At 44.0% G+C, this 26,328-nt stretch overlaps 3 protein-coding genes across 8 annotated transcripts in view; all 3 read right to left on the bottom strand.

Moving 5' to 3' along the window:
- Window positions 1-1,189: 1,189 nt before the first annotated feature.
- On the bottom strand, window positions 1,190-2,904 carry LOC121595837 (von Willebrand factor D and EGF domain-containing protein-like). The gene is made up of 4 exons (XM_041920105.1): window positions 2,453-2,904; window positions 1,899-2,392; window positions 1,651-1,830; window positions 1,190-1,579 (listed from the first exon to the last, which is right to left on the bottom strand). The coding sequence occupies exons 1-4, from the start codon at window positions 2,801-2,803 to the stop codon at window positions 1,435-1,437; spliced, it is 1,170 nt and encodes a 389-aa protein (XP_041776039.1). The 5' UTR covers window positions 2,804-2,904; the 3' UTR covers window positions 1,190-1,434.
- A 418-nt stretch (window positions 2,905-3,322) lies between these two features.
- On the bottom strand, window positions 3,323-10,766 carry LOC121595835 (multiple epidermal growth factor-like domains protein 11). The gene is made up of 6 exons (XM_041920104.1): window positions 10,390-10,766; window positions 6,751-6,877; window positions 5,023-5,203; window positions 4,834-4,951; window positions 3,772-4,754; window positions 3,323-3,694 (listed from the first exon to the last, which is right to left on the bottom strand). The coding sequence occupies exons 1-6, from the start codon at window positions 10,512-10,514 to the stop codon at window positions 3,447-3,449; spliced, it is 1,782 nt and encodes a 593-aa protein (XP_041776038.1). The 5' UTR covers window positions 10,515-10,766; the 3' UTR covers window positions 3,323-3,446.
- Window positions 10,767-11,467: 701 nt separating this feature from the next.
- LOC121597596 (angiotensin-converting enzyme) overlaps window positions 11,468-26,328 on the bottom strand; it is a 76,776-nt gene continuing 61,915 nt past the window's right edge. For all 6 annotated transcript variants that reach the window (XM_041923462.1, XM_041923463.1, XM_041923466.1 and 3 more), the window contains exons 10-11: window positions 14,323-14,463; window positions 11,468-12,286 (exon numbers count right to left, since the gene is read on the bottom strand). In XM_041923462.1, coding sequence (XP_041779396.1) covers window positions 11,965-12,286; window positions 14,323-14,463 — 463 coding nt within the window. In that variant the 3' untranslated portion in view covers window positions 11,468-11,964. The remainder of the gene's footprint in view (window positions 12,287-14,322; window positions 14,464-26,328) is intronic.

The raw sequence follows: 26,328 nt of genomic DNA, 5'->3' as shown, positions 1-26,328 counted from the left end.
TAATGGTTTTATGTTGATTCGAAGAGGATGAAAGTTCTTTCATCTTACTACACTCGAGTAGATGAGCCATCTGGAAAAACATAACGATCTGGAGAGGGAGAGAATAGTTCTAAACTAGATCGGAATAAGAGTGTCGAAAGGCTTTAAACAGTAGTTTGATATAGTTTTCACAAATATTTACGATGCACAAGTATTTCTTTTCTTATGGACCATCTTTCTTTTCGTAGAATAGAGTACACTATTATCATGTCGTAATATACTAAGAAACGGGTAGATCCAACCAGCGGTGTTACTATAAATATCTAGCGTCTGGGCTGTATTGAAGATATTTTTGATGTCAACCAAACAATAATCTTTAAATATTAGAACATAATTCTCATACGACGACAGTTAGACAAATAAAGCTGAATAAAGTAATTTAAAAACTATGGAAGAAATTAAAAATGGTTTTCTCTAATCTCCATCCTTGAGTCTCCATTCTTGTTGATGTAAACGTAAAAATCAATAAATCATTTACTATGGGCAACAATTAATTAAATCTTCTTCTTCTTTGGCTCAACAACCGATGCCGGTCAAGGCCTTGTGGGGTTGGCTTTCAGTGACTTATTGATTTCCCCCCATAGCAGGATAGTCAGTCCTACGTACGGCGGCACGGTCTATTTGGGGCTTGAACCCATGACGGGCATGTTGTTGAGTCGTACGAGTTGACGACTGTACCATGAGACCGGCTCAATTAATTAAATACACCGTCAATTATGACAGTTCTTCTTCTCCTATTTGGCGAGCCTATATAGGCTTTCGAGACTTAATTCATTACCCAGTAGCCGGTTAGTCAATCCTTGCTACGGGGGGACGGTCCATTCCGGGCTTGAACCCATGACGGGCATGTTATTGAGTCGTTCGACTGTGTTCGACGACTGTACCACGGGAACGCCCAAGCCGTACACAAAATAAGCAAATAAGAACAACGTATTAATCAGTATAAGAAAAAGAGCCGGATTTCTTTCTATATAAGAAGTGAATAATCATTAGTAAGATTCTGAACGCAATTGAAGAAAAAAGAAATATTTCATACCATAAATCACTCCAATTTCTTAATATTTTTTTTCAATTTTCAAATTCCTTTCCTGCCCCTTTCCTATTCCTCGTAGAGCAGCCTCAATTAATTATGATTACAAAACCATAACAATTAGTTGAATTGGCTTTCATTTATTTTGCATCCACATCCACTGCCCCCCGTTTCGCGTTACAATCGTGTTAATGTTCACCATTCATGTTGATGTGTTTTTTTTGCATCCTGAGTGCGATAAGCGCTATCAAAATCAGCAACACGCCGCCGCACTGCAATGCAAAGCGTGCGCACCCGCCAATGGTGAAGAGCTCTCTACGCAAACGAATGCATAGGCTCGTTATCGGCTCCCTGACTGCCGCTGGTTATGATTTAACTCCGTCGAAGCGCTTGATGCATGCTTGACTTCCTTTGAGCGAACGATCCTTGACGTATCCTGCATTGCAGAGGCACATGTTTGGGCCAGAGCAGACACCGTTCGGACATCCGTTGGGACAGTGCGCAATACAACTGTGAAGTTGGAAAGGGAAAAGATCGTATAGTACCGTGTGAGTAGAGAGTTGTCTATGAGCTATACTTACTGGAAGGAATTGGCCTCGTCAAGGATGTAGCCACGATTGCAGCTGCAAACATTCGGTCCAGTGCATTCTCCGTTCAGACAGGGACGATCACAAGTAGCAGAGCATTGATCACCGACCTTTTGATACCCAGGCTTACAGGAGCACGTTTCCGGCGCGGTACAAACACCGTGGAAGCAACCACTGTAATAACGTGTAAGAAACAAAACAGTCAATTCTCACATTTTCCCACACTGGCAGGTGTTACTCACTTTGAGCAGATTGGCTCACATCCCATTTCCGACATCTCATAGCCCGCCTCACACCTGCAAACACCCGGTTCAACACAGTGTCCATTCAAACATCCACCCTCACAGTGTGGTGCACACTTGAGCTTCGGATCGAACTTATATCCCTCGCCACACTCGCATCGCTCCACATCCACACAGCGACCCACGCCACATCCTCCAGTGCAGTGCGGCACACAGAATTTCTTCGTCGTCGGATCCAACTCATAGCCTTCCTTACAGCGACACTCACCCGTTCCAACCACACACTCGCCATGATCGCACCCGATCGGACAGGTCGGTACACATCGACCTTGGCCGTTCCGTACAAAGTCCGGATAGCATTCGCAGGTGTTCGGTCCCACACACAGCCCGTTCAGACACGGATCCTCACACACGGGCTCACACTTGCGGAAGTTGTGCACATTACGCTCATATCCGGGGCAGCAAACTTGAATCCGACTGAGAGAAGGATTGGACTGCGAATAGAAAAGAAGATATTGAGCTTTTTTTTTTTTGAGAAACTTGATTCAACTTACCCCATTACCCGCTGGCACATCTCCGCGAGGGTTATACTTCAACAGGGAAACCGTAGGCACCTCCTCGAAGCATACTCCCGCAGGAATGTGTCCCTTCGTTTTGTTCATAAAGCGATCCAGGGCACTCATCGATTCGTTCGATCGTTGCAGACTCATCACGGTCGTGTTCGTCTGTCGACCTGGCTCGGCCATCTCCACAAAACTTTGATTCGCGATCGTAACATCGTGAGAAGCAACCTGAACGCCACCGCCTTTGCGCCACGCGGTCTTTACACCCTCCTGACCGGGAGCTAGCCCAAACTGGCACACGAAAGCCAGCCCAACCAAAATGCACCACTTGAGACGCTCCATGGTGTAATATCGTAAAGAAATGGGGTCACTACAGCTTCAACTTCAATCTTACCCCACGGAAGGTTCGCGATGGATTAAAGCAAACGGTCAGTAGAACCTAATGGCGAGAACTCGCCGCGGTACGGCTGGTGACGTTCTTTGGCATGATGTGATATCGCACCGAAACGTTGTGGTGTGTGGGCGAACGTCTCGTATGACGTGATGTGCTTATTCTTAAAAGTCCGATCTCGGGTGCGATTTGAAGTGGCGCACACAGTAAGCCACCGGGCATCTGCGCCCCATCAGGCATACTCACGTTTGATGTATTGTGATGCGAGATGTTTAATGCAAAGGCATGGAAGGGGAATCCCGAATGGAATGTGTTAAGTTGCGCGCTGTAAAGCGATTGATTGATGGATGATATAGAAATTAATATTTCATGTCACCTGTGGCGCAACGGCCACAAGGAAGAGTGAGAAATACAAGCCGTAGCGAATGCCAAGAGAAAAAAATTGGGATGATATAAACTCTCGACGAGTTAGCTATTATTGAAGACGGGCGATATTCACGTTGTAACAAACAATTCCTATTTTATGGAAAGTTAAACAAAATACATTTATTTAGTTCAACATAAGAACCACATGTAAGCAAACTTAGCCCTATCCTACGCCAGAATCATCGGTTTGGAATAACTGTCTTCCTTCTCACCCGGCTGCATCGTCGGCTTATCGGACTGCGACGCTGTACTGCTCGTCAGTTCCGCCAACGGGGGATACTGAATTTCGTCGTAGATATGCTCAAGGCTATACTTTCTGGGTGCTTGCTTTTGGTTGACCGAGAAGTTGTAGTTGTAAGGGGATGCTGACTTTGCACGATGTATGAAACTGTTATTCGGCGGAACGTCATAGTGTTCTGGGAAGATAATAGTTAGTTTTAACGTTTCGCCTTGCTTTTAGATTGTAGCAGAACTTGCTTTTATATACACTTACCAATATCACCGTTTCGTTGCAATTTTGGCTTTACCCGCGTGTATGTGACATGGGGCAGATCGGGAAGTGGATCCGACGAGCGGTTCGAATCATTCCCCGTTTGGACGCTCTCGTCAACAATCTTCACCGGCGATGGCACACTAGCGGTAGGTTTGGCAAGTGTTTTGCGATTCAAACGTTTCATATAGATGACCACCGATATTAGCAGGGTGAGTGTGATCAGCAAGCAGGAGATCGTGACGAACGCCTGTCGATCATTTGCCTCACTCTGCACGCTCCCATCTTCGGTTATGCCCACCAGAACGGGATGGTTCTCCGATTCCAAGTACACCAGTTGGGTGTCTGTTTCGTTGGAGCTTTCGACTGACAGAGAAGCGGGCTCCTCCTCCGGCGTTGTATGGTTGATCGTGGAGGGATCCTCAATTTTCTTCACCGCCGTATCGATGAAGGTGATCTCGACGCGTGACGTAGTCGTCACCAGCTCGTACATGCTTTCGTTGCTGGCAGTTCGTGAGTGACCTTTTGTTAGAACCATGCTCATCTCGGTGTTGTTGGGAAGGTACTCGTGGTACGATTCGGCGTAGGTCGCGTTTGGTAGCATTTGTCCAGTAGCTTCGGTTGTTGAAGTGGTAGTAGAGGAGGTAGTGGAGGAGGAGGTAGTGGAAGCTGCGGTGCTATTCTCAGAAGTGCTACTACTAGTGGTAGTGCTAGAGGTGGTGGTAGAAACATCAGCCAACCCCGTGGAACTGCTGAGCAACGCTGCAAGTGTTTCATTACTGACTTTGATCCACTGCTCCGCTGATATCCGTTCGGTGCTTTCCGAGGAGAAACTGTTCTCTATCGTTCGGTTGATGTTATCAAACATTACTATCTCGTCATCAGGCATACACGTTCCAGTCTGTGGGTGACAGGATCTGGTGGTGCAATTGCACTTGCTTACACACATCGTCCCGTAAAATCCAGAAGGACAAGGAGTTTCACAGCTAAGTAGAGATTAGACACAAAAATATATGTCATTCCAGGAGCTAGATGATTTAACTTCTTTTCAGTTTAATACTCAACTATTTACCCATCCAGCCTTCATTGCATCGACAGTGTCCTGTTTTTGTGTCGCAGAGTGAGTAATTCTGACAGTGGCATCGATTTCGACAGTTCACTCCCCACGTCCCATTACGGCATCCTGCAAAATATTTCACCACAAAATAGAAATGAAGAAAGATCCAACAGATCCACAGGACCATAATCGCTTACTCTGCAAGCAATGTTTGCCACTGAATCCTGCCTCACAGCTGCACACGTTCGGTGTCTGACACTCCCCATGGATGCAACCACCGCGGCATATTGGACGACACTCACCGGTGGTTCCATTTCCGGTGCGCCGTTCCTGGTACCCTTCGCAACAGAACTCCACGCGGCGTGTCTTGGTGATGTTCTGAAATGGTACGACCGTAAAGAAGGTTGTAAAACATTCTTCGTCAGCGCCACCAACTGCAATTGCCAATTTTTGCACCGTGTTTTCAGGTTTAATAACAGTTCAATAAACAGTCATCGTTAAGTGTGATCGTGATGTTTAGAATTCAGAACCACCTTCTCAAGCAACCGGCCGGAAGCAGCGGTCCCGAACATGGTGTGACGCAATAAACACATTCAACGTGCATACGATCAGGCGTCTATAGCGTTTTATGACGTCGAATCGCAAAAACAAGCACCTTAAGTAGAATGAAGTTTGATGACGCAATGATACAGTAAGATTGTTTGCTTATGCTTTCTGTTGAGAAAACAGGAAATTGTTATGCTGTTATGTTCAAGACTTTAAGACTGTAAGACAATACATATTATTGAAAATGTTTCGATTGTTAAGCAACTGAATCACATCGATTAATGGGGGTGGAAATTCCAATGTCTCTCGGAATCGTGTTTAACGCATTTAAATTGCTATTTTTCAATGTAAACTTCCTCCTTTCGCTTCAGTACCATTCCAAACGGTCTACCAAGACTTGTTATGATATTCTTTCCGATATTACCATTTTCATTTCCCAGGCTCTCGACCGCTCGCTTGAACGCTACTTCCACAAAACTCCACACATTAATCCACATCCTCAAACCCGGGCACGATCGTCTCGTTGGTATGAAGTTGATTAAATTAAAGGCCCACTGCTCACTGCTCTGACGATCGAGAAACAAAAGGCGGACGTAGCCGAAACTTCCCGATGCTCAGAACCGAATACTAACTAAGCGATGGGAAGAAGATACTCCCTGCACGCACCGTAGCAAAGATATCAAAACCTCCTGCAAAGATGGTCTGCGTCTTGACGAATGATGGGCTTTTGTTTCGTGTGTCAAAGCGAGCGGCCGGCTAGATAGTGAGAATGTGCCCGCTCATACTGTACGCTTCCTGTTCTCGGGGGCTGCTCTGTGCAGCGCTCCGTGTGTCGTCTTGTCTGGTGGGGTTGGTTTTATCGACCGGCCTTTCGCCTTTGTGCGTCTGTTGGAGCATCGTTTTGACAGTCGTTGAAAGATGTGACGATGCATCAAAAGACAAAGAAGCGACCGCAGCCACGTTAGTGCCTCTCCCTTCGTTAGGGAACGGAAGTGACAATATGATATAATGGACGAGACATTTTATGTTCTTGTGCCTTCGGCAGGGAGGTATGGGAGGCAGGGGAGCTGAAATCTAATAGCGGTAATTGATGTTTACGATCTGTTATGGGCGCACACTCCTTATTTTCGGGGTTTGGAATAATTTTGGCGCGCAAAACAAGCATAATGTAATGGCAGAATGGTGGAGCGGGCGGCACATTTGCATGTTTTTGGAAGCGACTGCCTTTATGGAATCGTGATGGGTGGGAATTGCTATTACTGCTATGGAAGGAACAGTGTAGCCATGAGTCAAACCGATGTGCCAATGGTAGAATGGAAATTTTATGCGAGCTTTATACGGAAAAAAGAGGTTTTTTATGTGTTTATAATTGGCCTTACCTGCTTAACGAACACTTCCTTAATTTCGGTCCGATAGGAGGTACACCTTGGGGGAATTTCCAGACACCACTGTCTCGTTAGGACCTGTACCGTTTGATTGCGTGGAATGGTTTCCGTTTCGGTGTAGCTGTAATACCAATGATACTACATTAAGCTCTCTTATATTATATCAACAATTTTATTTTACATGTTCCAATTGAATAAAATAATTTTGTTTTTTTTTTTTCATTTCAATCCACTCTCCATTACCGTACCACTTGCAGTGCGAACTTTGACCGAATTGTTTCAAGTTCCCCCTTCCCATCCCTCCATCCATCACCGTTGGCAGTTTCAATTGCAAATGCCATAACGAGACCGACCTAAGTAAGTTTTGCGGGTCAGAACAAGCTCCCGATTTACTCCCGGTGCGGTACGATGCTGACGCGTACTACACGCCATCGTCGCGCTTCGATTGCATCACTCACGATGTTCACATTTAGGCTCTCCCCATCTTTCCCCATCCCATGGCTGTTTGCGGTGGCCCACATTCGATGGATTTGGCGGTTTTTCGTTTTCCCCGTTTTTAATTGCCCGTCAGCTTCGCGCGCCGTCCGTACCCACGGGCTACCAAATGGGGAGATAAAAATGCGTTCGTGCCGTTAAGATTTGCTTTCTTGCTGCTGCTGGAGTTTGCATTGCATCGCAACATCAAACATATTAGATAGATGAGACGATGAGACGAAGACAGGGAGCTAGTTTGAAGTGTTGGGAAGCATGTTTCAGCTCATATGGAGTGCAGGGAGTGATCGTGTGTTGGTTGTTTAGAGGGGAATTGTAGCGTGTATGTGGGCTGTTACGATAACACACACAAAAATGTTCAACGGTTCAAAGTATCTACAGTGAAAGTGATTTACCTAACATTGTAACCAGTAGATCTTTTCAATGTTTAAGATTGTGTTGCAATGAATTATTTATTTTCAATGTCACATGTAACAGGTGATAAAAGATCATCACTACCTCAGATCATATTAGAAATAAGACATCAACAATAAATAAATTTGGTTTTCCGGTTCTGGAAATATGCGAGGAGCATTTAAAAAAAAAATATTATAAAGGCATTCATTGTTGCAAGCGAATTAAGTGTAGCAAACGGAGTAAGAGGTAATGTCAATTGAAACAAGTATGTTAAAATTATGTTCATATTTCCATATCTTTGCATAATTTGCTTTGCATGGAAAATTAAAATATGTTAACCGCTTTATTTAGTTTTTTTAATTTATTCCATGAGATATTATTATTATTATTTATTAAATGTTCAACGGGCCGTATTCAATTGAAAAAAATAATACATAGCAAAAATAAGATTTGCATCGCAATTCACTGCGGCCACGGCAAAAGCCGGAGACGTTCCTTGAAGCACTGAGTTGAGAAGTGAAGAGTTGAAGGTGTAAAACACAACGCTAGTCACAATCTAGTAGACTTGTTCTTTTCGTTGATCGTTAGAATTGTTATGCAACAAAATGCCTTAAGTAGTGAGAAATGTAAACAATTAAATTAATTGTTTAGAGAGCTAGGAATTTCGTGTCTTAGGTCATTACAGGGTTTTACAAGTCAGAATAGAATGTCAGCAAAACAATTTCAGAAGCTCAAGATGCAGTTTAGCTGTCAAAAGTTGTTGTTTCACCGCATCGATGCTATTTTCTATAGCGCAATTTGATTTTTAAATCACTCAAGTTGGTTTTTTAGAGGCCTTTCGCATCGTTTTGCAAATTAAATCACGTATTTTGAGATTATATGATTAAGATCAATGCTGTTATGCGTTTAAGCATTATATTTATTAAATTTTACGTATTTATGGTAAAAATTGCGATTTTCTGTGCAAAAGGCTACATAAAGAAGCATTTTGTATTGTTCGAAAACTATTGGATAGAGAAGCACCCATTATTTGGCTGCTTATGTAAGTGTGAACTAGAAGAAATTGAAGTTTATAAAAATCATACACATACTATTAAAATGTTTAATTTATCTCCCTAAAACGTATTGCCTCCTTAAGTGTGCAATAGTTTACAAATGAGTGCCTGCATATTAATACACACAATTGTAATAAATGTAACCATGTGCTGTTGGATATTACACTTCACGAATAATATAATACTAATTGCATTTCCATGCAGATAAAGAAAACATGAGCCACAATGTAACCTTGTTGTCGTTCGCGCAATCACACTGATTTATGTTCCCGCAAACACCATCGCACGCAAGTCGCTAAATGTGCGAGCCGCCAGTTACGCAAGTGTCTGCTCCTTTTCCGACTCATTTCCGAGCCTCATTTGCGCCCATTTCATCCCAAAACTGTAACACGCATCTACTCGCACGAGATTGTGTGTACACTCGCTACCAGCCGCCACCGTCCTGCTGCACTACTCCGGTGCGTACGCTCCCGTACGCTCCCTTGCATCCCATACCAGCAATCAAATTTGACCGATTTTAGACACCATTTAACTGGTTCGTTGAACGGCTAAACCCACCATCGCCGCTGGACATCCTTTCGGTCGACTCGTTAGTGTGGTCGCACGCGTAACGTGCGATGCGTTTGAAAGTTTTCTCATCAATCATTATAGGTGTGCAATGGATAGGAAAAATGACACTCACGGCCCCACGGAACCACGATGGCACAAAAAATGAGACGAGAAAAACTGCAACCATCGGCATTATGCAATATTGACAACCAGAAATACACGAACGACGGCCGTTATCGATGCGACAGGAAGTCTGTCCAGCCTGTCCGTGCGGCATCCGTCCCAAAGAATGGTACAAAAATGCGGAAACATCTCACCGGGTGCACTCCCCGGGTTTTGCCCTCTTTTTGGCGCGACTTCGACGTGAAACGGTTTTACCATCGAATGGCACGCCACTATTAGGAGGCAAAAGCACAACTCTATTCCATAACACCGCGAAGCTTTGGAGACGCTGATTACGGAGATGCAAAAACCGCCCCTGTCCCGAGGAGAAGGCCGTTACTGCACCACAATCCACGCTCCACAGCTGACGGTCACCGGGCAGCAGCAGTTAGTTTGTAGCAAAACCTCAACAAAACACTACTGCCAGGTCGGCTCTCTGCCAATCGCTCTCAACCTCTTTTTTTCCACCCCGAATGGCACTAACCGGAGCAATTGTTCGGGTGAAATGGTGCCCAGCAGCAACGGTGTCAGCCAGAGCAAAGGTCCGCAGCCCACTCGGCAGCACCGTTCGAGTGCCCAAGGCAAGGGTGTTACTTTATTGCCCCTTCTGGGCAGGAGGAGCACTGTTTCCCGAAACAGGGAGAAGGTGGAAAGGTGTACAGTTCTCATAGCGAATTACGATCCATTACATTATCCAATTAATAAGGCAGCTATTGACACCTGCAGGGAAGTGAAGTGTACGGAGGCTGTAACGTTCGTAGCCGGGAGGGAATGGTCGTTGCTTTGTTCGCAGGGTAAAGACATAATAGCTCGTTTAATGAATTAACCGTTCAGATTATAAGCTTTATACTAATAGTATTCCATTTTCGGAGGGAGGATCTGTTTTGTCTCACTTGCCTACCGATTTGACGACCTTGCAAGGGTGTCTTTGAATCAAATAGCATGGCCGTGAAGCGAACGATTTGAAACACTTGTTTACCTCTCGTAACGATAGCACACATTGTCACCTTGCAAAGAGCAGACACGGGAGGTGATCAGAAGCACCAATAGAATCGAAATTGCTCCACACTGCACTCGACTGTAGTTGAGGTGATGATGCTGCATGGTTTTTTGTTTCAACAACTCCACATTCTGAAGCACTAAACACTGTCACAAGCTTCCTTAGAATTGTCACTTTTATAATGCTGGTTTAGGATTATTTTTTCCTTCTAAAATTTGCCCCAACCACAGATATTTTTAATAAAAAGATAACATAACAAAAACACTGGTAGAAAATCTCTCGCAACACCGCTTTCACGCACGCGCTTATCCCGTTTCGCATCGGTCAGAAGTCAACGGAACACTGATAGCGTACGGTGCGCGCTGCTTCCTTCTCCCGAGCTGAGCTGCCAATCTCGCGAAGGATCATCAGCATCATCTTGGGTCGGAAATTGTAACGAGATGAAACACGATCAAATTCAATTGAGCGCTTCCAAGTTGGATCCAACGTGGCTCGGGGCATAGTTGGCGTTAGACGCATTTGGCTTGCATCTGTCACACACACAGGGCTGCCCATATGCGTATGCACTTGATCTTGGCCGCGCCGGGGCAGTCGGTGGTGTTCCGTGCCCTGTCCAGTCCGTGTCTAGTCTCGTCCGCTAAAGGGATGTTGTTTCCAACTGTCGCTGGGTCGATGTCACGCACGCAGGTCAGCACATGTGAACAGTGTGTTGTTGCTGCTGTCCAAAGTGGGCAACGGTAGTCCGTGAACTGGCCTTTGGAAGGTTACACATTTGTCACCGTGATTCGGATACGATGTATGTTAGGAGTAAGGTGGTAAAGCTCGAAATTTTATGGTTTGATTTGGATATAAAGTGTGAAAAAATGTTTCGAGAAAAACGGAAAAGGAAAATTACAATTAGTTTTTGATATATAGAATATTTGTAGTCTTAGCCTATAGCAACGACAATGCAATGTTTTCTTTCACAAATAGTCTTTATATGTCCACATAAAAAAATACATATGTCCCCATAAAAAACATACAAAAAAAACTATTCCCAGTTTTAAAGTGGTCTGGGAATGAATCATCATCTCCAAGAAAACCCTACGCTCCCATGCTTCCTTCTCAAGGCATGGATCCAATTGCCAAACTCTCCCTCTGTTTCATCTCTACTGCAGCACTTAAGGAAGCTGAAGCAAAACGACACACCCCATCAAAAGCGAAAACAAAACAACCGCACCATCGGCCCAACTCAATTGAGGCAAATTGTTGCGCTCCGTCAGTGGCCGCTGGCAAGGGACAAGTTGACTGGCCCTGTATGTTCCGATTTCCTGGATGCAGCGACCGGACGACAATGAACTTGACGAGTCATTTTGGATCGTATGTCATACTCCAAAGAGGCAGTCTAGTTTTTTTCTCTATTTATTATGATTTAACTTACGTCTAACGCTTCTACTTCTGCATTTTGTCTACCAAACTAAGCCACTTTACTGAAACTGAACCACGAACAATCCTGCTCACTTTAACGACCACATCGGGCATTGGTTGGCCCATTTCTTTCCTGACCGATCTATCTTAGCCGACGCTGGCGAACGTTCGCATCACGACCAAGCAGGAGCTCAGCATAAGCATCAGCCAGCTGGTAAGCTGCACCTCGACTGCAACATTGTAGAAGCCACCGAACACTTGTAGATTGGCCGTCTCGATGCTGTGCTTGCAGTAGTCACCATCGTAGATCCAGCCGACGTACTCGTTGTTGCGCAGGTTCTCATTCCGCAGCCATTCCTCAAGCGGTCGGAAAAACTCACGCAATGCCGACCCGTCCAGCCGGCCCTCGCCGATCACCTCCTGCAGGACCTGCTGCCACGGCTGTGACGTTCCGCGTTCCATCAGCTTTCTATGTATTTGCAGAAAGGGGGAAAGATGAAGAGAGAAAAAAAGATCAGTGATCGGTTAAATTGAAGAAAATGGACTGTGCCAGAGCAGTGTGTGTGGGTTGTAAATTAAATTGGCCACTAGCGTGAAGCAGATCAGTTAGCGCACAAAAGGTACGCTAAAAGGCATCGCTAATGCAAGGATAAGGAGCGCTCATTCGGTGTTCATTAAGATCTCCCCGTGTTTTGCCCGGTGGCGTTGTTCTTAAAGTGTTTTCTTATTTTCGCAAGTCAGCAGTACTTACGATCATTCTACACTGTGTGCGCAATATCTTATCCCATCTGCCTTTGCAGCACGCGCAACACCTGCAGCGATGCACTCAATGCACCCAAGTGACCGGGAGCAGCGTACAGCAATGACGACGCTGACGACTTGGTCTCGGTACGCATTACGCAACCGTGGTAGCATTCGCCGTGGCTGCTTAGCTTCCCTGCGTTCCCAAGCGGGTGCAAATCAAACGTCAAAAAACCGCAATTACCCCGTCCAATGGATCAGCCGCATGGCGCGAAACTGCTTTCGCTTTTCTACGCCAGATGATCCACTTGACGGGAAGAATTATAGTCGAACGCGATGGATGAATGGCCTTCGCAGAAGGAGGCTATTCGTTTAAAACCTGTCACAGATTCTGGAGATACTAGCTGAATATTTTTTTTAAATTTGAAATTCGTTTGTAAATGGTTATATGTATGCCAGTATTATTTTAAAACTAAGCAAAAGACTTTATAATATATAATTATCGATTTAAAATCAATTTCATATTCTTCATTGTTGAACATATTATTACTTACTGGAAAAATTAATGATCAAATTTGAAATCTACTTAAGAGACAAGAAAACCTATGACAAAAATTGTGTATGTAAGAACTCCTATCCCGAAAAATTGTTGTAAGGATTTTTAATGTTTTGGAAATAAATTTAGGGGAAGTGATAGTGGATAATTGAAGCAGATTGATTTTGTCTTCAATAAACTCAAACATAGTAACAGTTGATCAGTTTAAAATAACAGCGAGAGTTTACTTGCACTTTTGGAAGACTTGTTTGGATAGTATTTGATGGATTATGGCGAGATCTCGAATTTACTTTGATATATCTTTGATGAAATTGGTGCACCATTATCATTTTATACCTTTGATCAATAGGAATTCTAAAAATAAATATTAAATTAAAGTATCATCATTTAATACAGTTGACATGTAACGAACAATGCAAAAAGTTTGCATTTTAAGCCATGTTAGGGGTTTTAAGCTATCATTGTATGTTTCTTTTTTTTCTATAAGGCTCACAAAAGACATCAGATGTGACACTAAATTGTCAGCTATGTTTTCAAGACCAAACTTGGAAATATTTGAAAATGAAGGGATTGATGGCATAATTATTATATCACAAGGCACTTCATTACCAGTTGAGTTACACCTTGATTGAGCTTTAATCGATTGGCTTAGCTGTCTAATCGTAGCCAAAACCTTCGAACAACTTGAGCAACGGGATAAGACTACTTGTATCCAACAGGATTTAGTACACTTTCCGATGGCGTGACCTTATTATCGGGATCAAGCTCAAAAACGAATTATCTAAAACAAAACCACCCGACGATCGATGCACACGCTGGTGAACGGGCGTATGGCTGAATAAACTGTCAAATGCCGGTAACCAGTTTTTTGTGTGTATTTTTTCGGTGAGTTGATGTAACGGAGTACGAAGATATAGTTCACTCTGAACTTCACTCCAGGATGAAAGATTGATGTAATAAGTGAAGCGAAGCATTAGCTGACTCGTTAACCCAGACACGTGTCTGTTTTCCCTCGCAGTATCACCCAAACATTACACCGCCCAATCATTAACTGGAGTGACATTTTCGGAACCCTTTCTTTCTGACGCAATGATGTCTGTTGGTTGAATCAAAAACTGAGCCGATCGAACATTTAATCTTAATTCCCTTTGGTACGATGACCACCAAGCGCTTTATGCGGGGAAAAAGTACGAAAGATTGCAACTCACTTGAGAATGTTACCGGCTGCCGGTTGGCGGTAGATGTCACACTTATGCAACGGTTTGCTGGGATCCTGTGGTACGTACTGACCCGAGGCGGTGCACAGGGCGCGATAGATCTGGAACTGTAGCACGTTGGAGAAAAAGTATCTGGAAAGAGGAAAAAACGGGAATGAAAAGCCAATAATTTACCATGTTACAAGCAGCAAAAATCGAAAACATAATCCCCCTTCAAACAGCATATGAAACCGTAAACAAAACAGATTGCATTCGTTGTCATCGATCGTGACCGGTTGATAAGCGGCTCAACGAGAAACATTTTGAGCTTTGTCTATTTTTCGCCCCATTTTTGTTATGCCCCTTTGATCATCCACGATCGTGTGGTAGCTGAATAGGAGCCTAGCAATATGAATAGCATCCCAGTGGCCGAACCCACCGCGACACATAAGGCAAATAATGATCCGCCCAAAACCACAACCGTTCACCTTACCCGTACCTCTAGAAGGAGGTTTCGGTAGTTGCACAATGTGGCATGCAACTCTGCCGGGGGCCAAGAGCACAGGAGAGTGCATCGAAAAGCGCCATGTAGGGTGCCCCCACAACTCATTGTGCTCAGGTGGATTGTGTTCGAGGGGCCTTCTCTTAAGATCGCTGACATGTTTTCATGCTACGTTCGCTTGTTTTTGGTTTGGTTTGGTGTGCTTAAAAACAACGCGTGTACGGTTTCCCGACATCATCGAGATCGAGAAAAATGGGGCTGCATACGTGCGTTTTTGGAACGGCCTACATTAAGGGCCTGGTTGAAACTGAATCGATCGCATTCGGATTGGGTATGGGTGTCAAAACCCAGAGCAGAGTAAATAGTTTAATTGCCAAGAGAGTAAGTGATAATTTCGCTTATTGGTAGGCTAAGTTTTTGGAGTTCACAGTAATGAAACCTTTTATTTGAGGGATCTGAAAGGGTGGATAATTAAATTTTGTCGCGAGTTCGTTGCGTTAGCCGTGGTTCAGCTCATGCGATTCGTCCAAATCACGCTGACTCTATTGGCGGGTTGGCCAACACAACGGGCTTCAGCTGATCTGATCGATTAGTGATGATTGATTACATTTCACCACACATTCGTACGGTACCTTGAACTGTGACTTAATGAACCCTTTCCGTTCCGTGGGGTGCTAAGGTCCTTTCATCGCCCACGGTCGTGGGCTTTTGCTGATTGATAATTCTGATCAATCAATTTAGCAACACACTACGGTAGCGGACACAGGGGTGAATAGGGTTGATTGATAGATGCCGGTAGAGTAGCTGCATAAGCCCAGTAGCAGCTGCAATTCCCCCCGCCTGAGTGATCTCAATCTATCGTTGAAGTGGAACAATTTCTAACCCAACATCTTTTCCTCGAACCAAGACTTTTCACCGAGCAAACGGTTTTATGTGAGATTATTTTCTCGTACGAGTTTAGCGCACCCGATCCTGATGCTTATCCCAGGGCGAAAGGTAAGCGATAGAATGCGGTGAAATAATAACAGCCATTGCGGATAGTTCACTTTATGTAATAAATACCCGGCCAGTGCTTCGCTACCAACTGCCGCCTAGCCTGTCCTGTGCGATAGCAATCAAGGGATCGTTGATCATGAGCATAATTTTATGCACGGTAAAGAAACGGCAGGAAAGCGCGTCGGTGGAGGCTAGTCGTCGCCTCAATGCACGGCTCTATGAATACACGGACCTAAAGAGAATGATTAAATCGCACCCGTTTACGCGACGAGCTGTACTTATTTTGACGGACAATAAATGAGGTTTAATCTTTCGCTTTCCTTCACATAAGCAGGAGAAGCAGGAAAGTGATCGTGATCTCATCGGCTGTTGCTGTTTAAGTTTAATTTTTTCTCGCGAAACGAATGGGACAACACCTTGCAAGTTGTTTCGCAAATCGCATTGCCCGAAAATTTTCTCATTTTGTAGCATTTTAATTTGCTCCTAATCCGGGCCCGATCATGCTGGTAAGAGTATGGGTAGGAAAAAGCAAATAAAAAGGTCAACTAATGATCGTAAGCCGGCTCGGCACGACGGGAGTCTTCAGTTGGCGGGCTCGCACCACTTCGATGAGGTGAGCATCGTGCATCGCCTCGTAACCTTGAGCGTTTCGATTCGCAAATGTGACGAAGAAAGAAATGTCATAAGCGGACACGATGCATCCCTTCGCTCGTGATGTTGCTGTTCATTGGATTGGTGCGAATTGGTGTCATCAGTATTGATCGCTTATTATTGAGGGTTTGAAAATGACTGTTGGATTGGAGGATTGAAAGGCAAGGATCTTTTTTTTTATGTGCTCAATTTATCTGAGCATAATGACAAAATTACTCCGCGTAGAATGTAAACCTCTTTATGCAATTTCACAAAATCATCTTAAATCGAAGCTAATTATAAAGTAGATTCATACTCTGTACACTTTTTGACTATTCTCGAAGGGGTTTGATTTTAAACGGCTTTTCAAACATTAAAATAGGCGCCAATTGACTGGCTGAATAATGCTGTCACCTACCTTGAAGTGTAGTAAATGGCTCAGTACTCTAAATACCAAGGCCACAGGTGACAATTCAATTCATATCCACTCCTTTGATTGCTATGAAATAGCGTTATCGAATCAGTTCATCTTGCAAGAAAGGAAGCATCCAAAATGTCGAACCCAACTATCGCACACCTAGCCTTATATTCCATCGCTATAACTGTTGTAAGCATTGGATGAAAAGCAAGCACTGAAATTACCATTCAATTTGTGTTACGCTCCTATCAACAAAATACCATGCCCGCCGTGGTAAACGAAAAGATTGCAAAAAATAAATGTGTCTCAACCGGTCCCGCATAGAAACTGATGGATTTGACAGTGACTTTTGCCGTAATTGCTTCCACTATGCCGACTATGTGTACTGTCCCCTTAGAACTGTCGTCCGGCTGACATGAAAGCGATTGCATGTTGTAAGACCAAGAGCTACGCCAGCGCAGTTGCAGCTTAAACCCATTTCGCCGTGCTGAGGGATTTGTCATGAAGATTTTCGTTTTCGGACGAGTGCGTGCGGTTTTGTGATGCAAAATATAAAAACAGACAGTGACAACACGGTATGCTGAACCGATCATCATCATCGCTTCAAAGCTTAATTAACCGGTGCATCAAACTATGGTCCGAATTTACGTAACATGTTGCTTACCCTGTCTCGTTTTGCGGTTGCGGTACAAAACCGAAATAAAGGATCCTCTACGGTAGCTGCTTTTTGTTGTGCCAAGTTTCGATTTGTCATCGCTTCTTCGGTTGACCCACATCACCCTGCCGGCTTTGTGTCCGGCTCGCACGGTCCGAAAAAAAACCGTCCCTCCGTTGCCCTTCATTTATGCACTGCACACCTGCCGAGGGCTTTTTGGCGAAACACGCGCGCGCGCAATGTGACGTGCTGTTTGTCGCGCATACTCGTCTGCTTGAGCGTATTTTTTTTTAATTTCATTTTTGTAAGGAAAGGCCTTCCTTTTTGTGCGATCTTCATGCGTCAAGTGTCCGGCGGGAGCCAAAAAAAAAAACAGCATACCGATGCGGTAAGAGGAACACTGTGCCAGCCAGTTCAAGGTCGTTTCCCTATTGACTTGGTGGCCTGATTTTAGTCGCGCTTCCAACCGTCCCACATTTGCTGCATTATGCTGGTTGCCGTGTTCCGCTCCTCCGCTTTGCATGGGCTTTCACTTTGTAACGCGGTTGATCGTGCTTTTCCGCTCACCGTTGGAATTACCGGTGTCCGGTGTGGGTACGATTGCTTCATCGTACCGGGCCAATCCGTAAAAGAGTCGATCCAATCGATCGATTGCCGTCTTGGCATGACCTCTAGCCGAGGAGGCCTCTTTTTCTGGTTCCTCAGAGCGTCACCGTCATGATTCCGTGACCGTTCCGCTTTTAGTCTACCGCCGTGCAATTGCGATGGTTGAAGCATCCACAAAAAGAGGTTTCAAAATTCACCAAGAACAGCGTGATCAACGAGAGCATCTTGCACAGGATCGCATGCACACCATTAGGATGATAGTAATTGTCTGATCATAAATTTCCAGAAAAGTTTAATTTTAATGTGAGTAGAATAGCCTTTGCTGTTGATAGGTAACGATGATCTTGAGCTGATACGATCAATCAATCGTTTGTGCAGCTCAGTCATGAAATGGCATGGTAAATATGATTATAATGTGTGATGCACTTTATAAATGCGAATAAATTTTGATCGAAAATAGTATTGATAAAATATGCTATTAATTCTTAAATTTGTTATTGAATTGGTTTTAAAGTATTTTCAAAAAATGAATACTCTGTGCAAATCTCAAAAACATTTTTTTAATATAATTCAAGACAACAATACTCCAGAATCTTGATGTCAATTTCTCAAAGTCAGAGGATATCATTTTAAATAATCTTTCTCCGTGCAATATAAAATCAATTTGAAATTCACAACTTATCAGCCAAAAAAGTTATTAAATGTAGTCCTGTACTATAATTTTTACAGCAAAACCCTAGTAATATAATCATGTTTGTTTCATTTTATTGGCTGAGGCTTACTTATTCGGGTTCATAAATTACAAGCCATTAAATAAAAATAACATCATTTAACAATATTTCATTTATCTTGGAAGTATCTTTAAAATTTATATTTCGTATCCAGAACAAATCATTACCATACGTAGATGTGTCATTAGGTATTTGAGTAACTGTACAAGACAAGCTGCTCTCATAAAGTAAAGACATAATTGTTGCTATTAATTCTCTACTGAAAGTGGTTTCTTTTAAAAGTCCTGAATACTTTCACACCACCTTCCTAAGCGTATCGTGAGGATACACTTAGACACTGGCACCTTGAATTAATGTAGTAATGCACTTGTGCTGCAATCCATTCCATTCCAGATTGACCAATGGAGGTATCGTTGTTTATCTTTTTTCTGATCCATTCCCTTTTCTTGTAGTGATTAGCTTAGCCAGTGAGTGGTCATGCAAATGTTCATCCATAAACTTGAAACTATGTTAAGAAGTGCTCAGAGGACCTTGTGACGAAGCAGTTTGTTGCTGCAATCAATTGCATGGTCAGCATTATGAAAAAAACCTCGTTGTGCAAACGAACAATACTTCAAACTGTTGTGTACAAAGCACTGAGAGACAGGATCATCTAAAGCTAATAAAATTGCAAAAGAAAATTTGCTACTTAATCTTCTCCCAACTCAACCACACGTTTACCGCTCTGTGTAAAACTAATTGGCCTCGTTTGTGGTGCCCTTAAAACTGTTGCTCCCGCCTGGGGACCATTCCCGAATGGCAGTTGATGAAATCGTTTGATGTATGCTACCATTCCGGGGTATGATTTATGCCCGTTAATAAACAAGCGATCCTTAATCATATCACACCTTCACTACCCGTTCGCAACAGCTCGCAACTGCTCATAAATGCTCTTGTGCCCGAATGCTGGCTTCAGAGTGAGATTGAATATTGACGATCAATTTATTACACCAGGCGCCACCCAGGGCACCGATTATCGCGAAGGGTCTCTCGTTGCCTCCAGAGTGGCTAAAGCAATCGCATAATTGTTGCTTCGTGCCACCGCTGTCGACCACAGAAGCAGCGAGGCTTTACAATGGGAGGTTCGTCGCTTATGGTTTACCTTCACGAAATCTTTTGATTTATTGTTTATTTGCTCGGCGCTTGGGGTTTTCAGCAAGGTGCTTATATCGATAGGGTGATCAATGGGAATTGTAAACCATTCAAAAAAAAAAAAACAAAGATGATAAAATAGAGCAAAGGTAAGTAGCAGCCCGACTGTGACTCAGTAAACCAGGACACAAAGACTTGCTTGCTGGCTGAATCGGCTGAAATTCGGTGAAGGTGGCACCGCTCTCTCTCTCTCTTTCTTAACTCCTCCATCATTCGGTGTCGTTCTACCATTCTGCAAGCAGCTACAAATCGCACGCTTGCGAAAATGTGCTTCCCCACACCATTACTGCTGCACTCTACGCGAACGATCTTTGTGCTGCGCAGCCTCCAACCACGCACCGTTCGGAGACTGTTTTCGCGCACACTCGCGTGTCATTAGTGCGCTAAACTTGAGCGCATTTTAAATGGCCGGTACGTTCGCTCAAGGAAATGACCCTAGCGAATTGCCGATAGAAAGAAGTGTAAGGAAGCGTAAAAGCAAAACGCGTTCATACACACACACACACACACACACACACACACACACACACACACACACACACACACACACACACACACACACACACACACAGCTATACGAAAGAACGCGAGCAGCCTCGGTTGGTATGCTGTGGTGCTGAACGCTTGTGTCCTAAATGGGTTCTGTCAGCTAGTGGCGCAAAAACGGCTCCCTACATCTACACGTGCTCGTGCCTGCACAGGTCGGACAAGCGGCAAGCGTCGGCCGGTAATTAAATCTCTCATCGTGCGATCAACGTACGCTCTACAGGGGTAGTTTTGTGTTTCGTTCATCTTTTTGCAATTCAACTTCGTCTCCAAATGGTACACTTTTTTCCTCGTCTGCAGGATGCAAGATGTGTTGGGGGCCTGCAATGCACCCCCGACAGCAATAAACGTCACATATTTGCACACGAGATGCGAGAACGGCAGGGGGTTGACAATGTCGTTAAATTTCCTCTGGCGAGGGCCTCTTGAGACACGAGCTGCAAGAAGAAGAAGAATGTACGGTTCGGTGCGGTTCAAGTACGTTCGATGATCGACATATCTTTCGAACGGGCAAAGGTAGACTACAGTCGAAACATCCGCGTATTCCGACGGTGGACAAATATTGCCAGCAGCGCATGCGTAGGCATAAGAAATGAAGCAAAAAGAGCTGCCAATTTTCAACTGCAAAGAACACACAGTACCAGCCGTCGTTGGCGGATTCTTGCTAGCGACGGGTGACAGCGACCGATCGGCCATCGATCAGACGTGCTCGCGTTCCGGCGGGTGTCGCAGATGCTTGTACACGGCTACCGTGCTGCGACGCATTGGTATCAATCATATTTTATGTGCTCTCTTGAGCGGGTAATTATTAGGAATGCAAACACGCTCGCTGAATGGTTTGCGGTCTGCGGTCGACCGTAGGTGGTTGTGTAATTGAAATGAGTTCTTTCATCGGTCAGTGATGGTTCACTGTTCGGTGGGAAGAATCTTGCAAGATCGGCCCCATCATGCTGCTCATGTCGATTGAGACACTTACCGTTCAATGCTATGTTTATGCCCACCGGTAAGAAGGCTTCCTTTCTCCTGCTTTGAATATAAAAACAACTTCAACATAATTGGGTAATGTGTTACCATTTTTTTTGCGACATTACGTAATAAACATTAGCGTAACGCTTCAAACTGCACTAAATACTGTTTTGGAAGGTGATGTGGTTAGAAAAAAAATATGTAAAAACTTTTCAGAAGAGTGCCAATGGCAAAATATTACTCTGCTCTTGATGTTGATCCAAAAACGCTTGTTTTCGAGAATAAACAGCGTGCAGCAAAAAAATAGCTTTAAATTCAGCTGGCAAACTAAAGAAAAACGACTAATCTTCACTGACCCTTGCATTCAGCACTACCGTACATTGCTAAAATGTGTGCCCAAGGCTACCACGAAGATCATGACAACCTGAAAAAATGGGCTGCCGAATGCTACAATGGTTTTGCTGAACGCTGTACACAGCTTCCTACCTGCCGCTGGTCCACTGGCTGCAATCTGTTTATGTTTTTGTATCACAACATTTCGTAAAGCATGGAAGCAAGTTTTCGTCATACACATTTACCCTCAGTGGGCTGCAGACGGTGCAACTGACGGTGGTCCACGCTGTTTGATGCAAGCTGCTAAGAAAACGAGCAAACCAGTAGCATCATCTTGTGACGCGAATTTTCTTTTCCATCACCATCGTCGCTGGCCGTGTTGCTGCGATGCAATATAGTGTTGGTGTCGTTTTTATGTGTAAAATGAAGCTAAACTCGTGCTACAGCACGATCTTAACTAAAATCGTACTGCTGGAGCTGTACAAGTCTCTTCTGGGATAGAAGTTTTGCATGATTTTCCCACCTACCGGTTTGCCTGCAGCAGGTTCCCGTTGTGCTACTGTCCAATGTTGGAGCAAGATCTGCGCTGCAACGCGTAAGACATCATTTTATGCTTTCTATCGCCACCCGGGTAGCTAGCCCAGGCTCTAGAGGAACACCGGAGCCTTGGGCCAAAGGGGACTAGCTACAGCTCCATTATGTAATAGACTTTTGGGTTGGTTCGATGAGATGAGGAACGCTCCATATCTGGTTCGCTAAACGTTCATTATTAAACAAAAAAGAGGCGAATGAGCTAGACCTCAAAGTCTCTATAAAAATAAGTAAACCAACCAACCATTATTAAACAAAACGCCCTACCTTCCCGATGGCGCATATCTGGTCCATGTTGGTTTACGTTATTGCTGCCGCATGCAAGAATGCAGAAAACCTCTATCACTTTGTATCAAGTTCGTTGCACATTTTCAGCTGCACAGTAGAGATACTGTACTGAGTTTGGTGCAAACACCGTACGAAACTACAACGCTCTTTTTATTGGAACAATCGATTGTTTGTCGTTTCGGGACGTTTTTCAACAGTAAAAAGCCTTTCCTGGTAGGTGAGCGAAATCTATTTAGCAATGTCCCACCCTATCATAAGCCATCGAATCTTATAGGCATGGTGTAATACTGCGCATTGTGACACCAGTATGGCTCCCTTTGTACTTCAAGGAAAAGGTAAAACTGTCCAGATGTATGATTTCCACTGATGTCTGGGCTTGCAGCAATACATTAGCCGTCCTTACCGGCTAGTGGACAATCGAGAGTTGTGATTTTATTCCACCCGCATCTGGACCTCAGGACAGGGCGAAAGAACAGTCCGCCCGCAGTCCGGGTTCCCTTCCCATACCTTCCCCCATCGATGATTCCGTGTTCGAAATTCGCTGGCGTTTTGTCAACGAATAAATAATCCTTGTGCAAATTCCCCACACTCGGTCCACCGTGGACTCGTGAATGTCGTGAAGAAAACTGTGTCATTCCAGTTATGCAATTCGTGGACATGTGAGTGTGCGTGCGAGTGTATTTGAGTGTCCGCGCCAGCCTTGCCCACGTCGTAAATTGATATTGCGCGAGATTTATTGCACTTCCGTGGATGTTTTTATCGCATTTCAGTACATGGTTGGCAAAATAAACGAATCAGAAGGAGGTGGGATGGGTGATGAGAAATTTCACTGTTGAAAGCTTTTTATCGAGACTCTTAACGTGGTGTAGTGAGCATATAGTTAAATAGAATTTTGTAAAAAAATAAACAAACAAATAAAAGTCATTAAAATAAACAAAGAAATAAAATAAAATGTTGACTTCAACAACGTGCGTCAGATTTGTTGCCATCAGCTCGATCGCTTCCCAAACGGAAAGCCGACGTCAATTCATCGACCGAGAGATGCATAAATAATCAATCATGTGCGTGACCTGGATGGAATACTAAACCTGTGCACGCATATATGTACGCTTGTTTTGTGTTTTACCCGTTTTATGCACTCTCTCTCTCTCTCTCTCTCTCTCTCTCTCTCTCTCTCTTTCTCTCCCGTTCTCTTGACGTTTGACCTAGTGAAGCGAAGCTCCATACCGGGCAGGTGAATTCGGCAACCGACTGCGGTTTGTTGAAAGGAAGTCGACATTCTCGGAAGGCGTTGGACACATTCCACCATTCCGCCAGTGGTAAATCCCACCGGGAAGGTGAGGACGGAATCGCTCTTCACTTGAACCAGCAGCAGCAGCGGAGGGTTCGTCGTCTGCGTGGTGGTGAAATCTTTCGCCTATGAAACTTGATTATAATTTACTTTACCGCGAAACCGTACCGATCCCTCCAAGTCGCGGGTACCCCCGTCGCCCGCGTTTGCAGATGATGCAATGTGCATCGCTGCGATGACAGTACGGTAGTATAATATCGTACTCAATGTGGTACGCCGAGCATGTGTGTGTGTGTGTTTGGTGCACATCGCTGACTGCCTTATGTTGACATGAAAGAGCCGAAGAGCGACATAGAGGACCGTTTTTTTTTGCTTTTCGGGACAAGCAATAGCAAACAGTTCGATTGAGTGCATCGGATAAATGCAGAGTCGGGTTCGGTGGAGGACTGCAATTTATTTCGCCAACCACAGCTCGGATCGTACCCAATGCGCTCCGACCCCCGGGGCTGGGGAGAACATAACGTTGCACCAGAGGGCAAAGAACTCAAACTATTTTTTTCCGTCATTTTATTGCGTTTTGAAAACACTTAGATACAATGTTTAAATTCATCTGTTCTTTGATAGAAACAGTTTTACAGCTTATAAAATATTTCTCAAAACATTCCACCTCTTCTAAAACCGGGAAAGTTTCTCTACCCAAACCCCCGTTTTGCTTCTTCAGATCCGCGATGAACCCAACGGTGGTTCACCCAGATGACCTATGGTAAGGTAAATTAAGCAATAGATAATTAGCAACAAACTAGCAACAGCCAGACTCATCTGAACCCAAGATCTCACATTTGCATTTTACGTCTCGTTCGTTATTTGGGCTTCCCTGTCACAATCCCACCGAAAGCATATTATTATGTACAAAGCGTTTTCGATGAACCGAACGATAGGGCAGTGGAGGCGTAAAACGAGAAAAAAAAATAACACCAGCAGCATAAGATCGATGGAACAAATAATTCGCTGTGCTGTAAAATACGAGCATATGTATAGCGAGATGTGTTCTTCGTGTGAGATTCTCGCCATTTCGTTTGTTCATTCATACATACATTGAAGATGGCTGCTACGAAGAAGGGGTATCGGATTGAATCATCTTCTGTCCCATCTTCTTCTGGCCGTAACTGTGTTGAATCTGGGTTTTCACGTTCCATGTGAGTGTATCGTACTTCATGGGGTGAATCTCGCACTCAAACGTTCAACAACTTTAACAAGATGCTTGATGATGAATGAACTCATCATTGGTAGTAAATTGATTGCTGTCTGTTTAAAGTAAAGTAGTTTGTTTCAAGTATATTTAAGAATGAAATAAAGGTATTATTTTTTTTTAAGCTTTAAATGCTTGGGTAACCAAATTACGTATCTTATTTTATCATTACACATCTCCCATCAGAAAATTGAAGAGTTAAAAATGCTAAGCATGTTTTTTCCCATGTCTATTTGTATTGTAGATGTTATTTCTATATTAATTAGATTTTTGACGGGGTTTCCCCCCAAAAATCCACTACAATGTTCTCCCTTACCATTGGCACCATTTTTATCTATATAGCCTGGGAGTCGTAAAAGTAGTAACTTTAACTTTTGACACACGCCATAGCATATTACATTGGGCCTCACTGTTTCACTCGCGTACAATTCCAACCGTGCAGCACGCTCACCTACAGCTTGGAGTCGGCATCGTTTGTAGATGCATCCAAAAACCATGCAGACATACTCGCACACACACACTCACACACACATTGCATGTCGAGCCAGCTCCGTACGTAGTGCGTGAGTAGAATGGATGAGAAAACCGGTGCACTACCCTCAATCGCCGCATAATACACTTACGCATATGTTTTATCTTCGCGCATCGGAAGATGCCATGACATAAATGGCAACAAAAAGCGAGAAAGAACGATAATGTATTGCGATCGGAAAACGAGTGCTGTCATTTTCGATTATGCTTTCGTTCAACCGGGCGGATGACGCTTGTTTGTTCAGCGAGTAGCTGTCCGGCTGACATCATCGCAACCGGCTTGAGCAATGCATCAATTGTGGAACCACTTGTGACATGTGAGAAAGTGAGCTGATAATATGGCAAACGATGCGTGCTCGTGAAGTGGAGTCTTGTTGAGACAAGTTGCACGGCACGGTGCCGAGACGGTCAGTAATCAAATCGTAAATTTAAGAACATCAAACTACAGCGACGACGTTTGAATGATTTGTTTGTTTGGCGATTGCATGAGAGAA

This window comes from Anopheles merus, chromosome 3R (genome assembly GCF_017562075.2).
Source record: "Anopheles merus strain MAF chromosome 3R, AmerM5.1, whole genome shotgun sequence".
In the NCBI taxonomy this organism is placed as follows: domain Eukaryota; kingdom Metazoa; phylum Arthropoda; class Insecta; order Diptera; family Culicidae; genus Anopheles; species Anopheles merus.
This window is presented reverse-complemented; position numbering and strand designations above follow the sequence as displayed.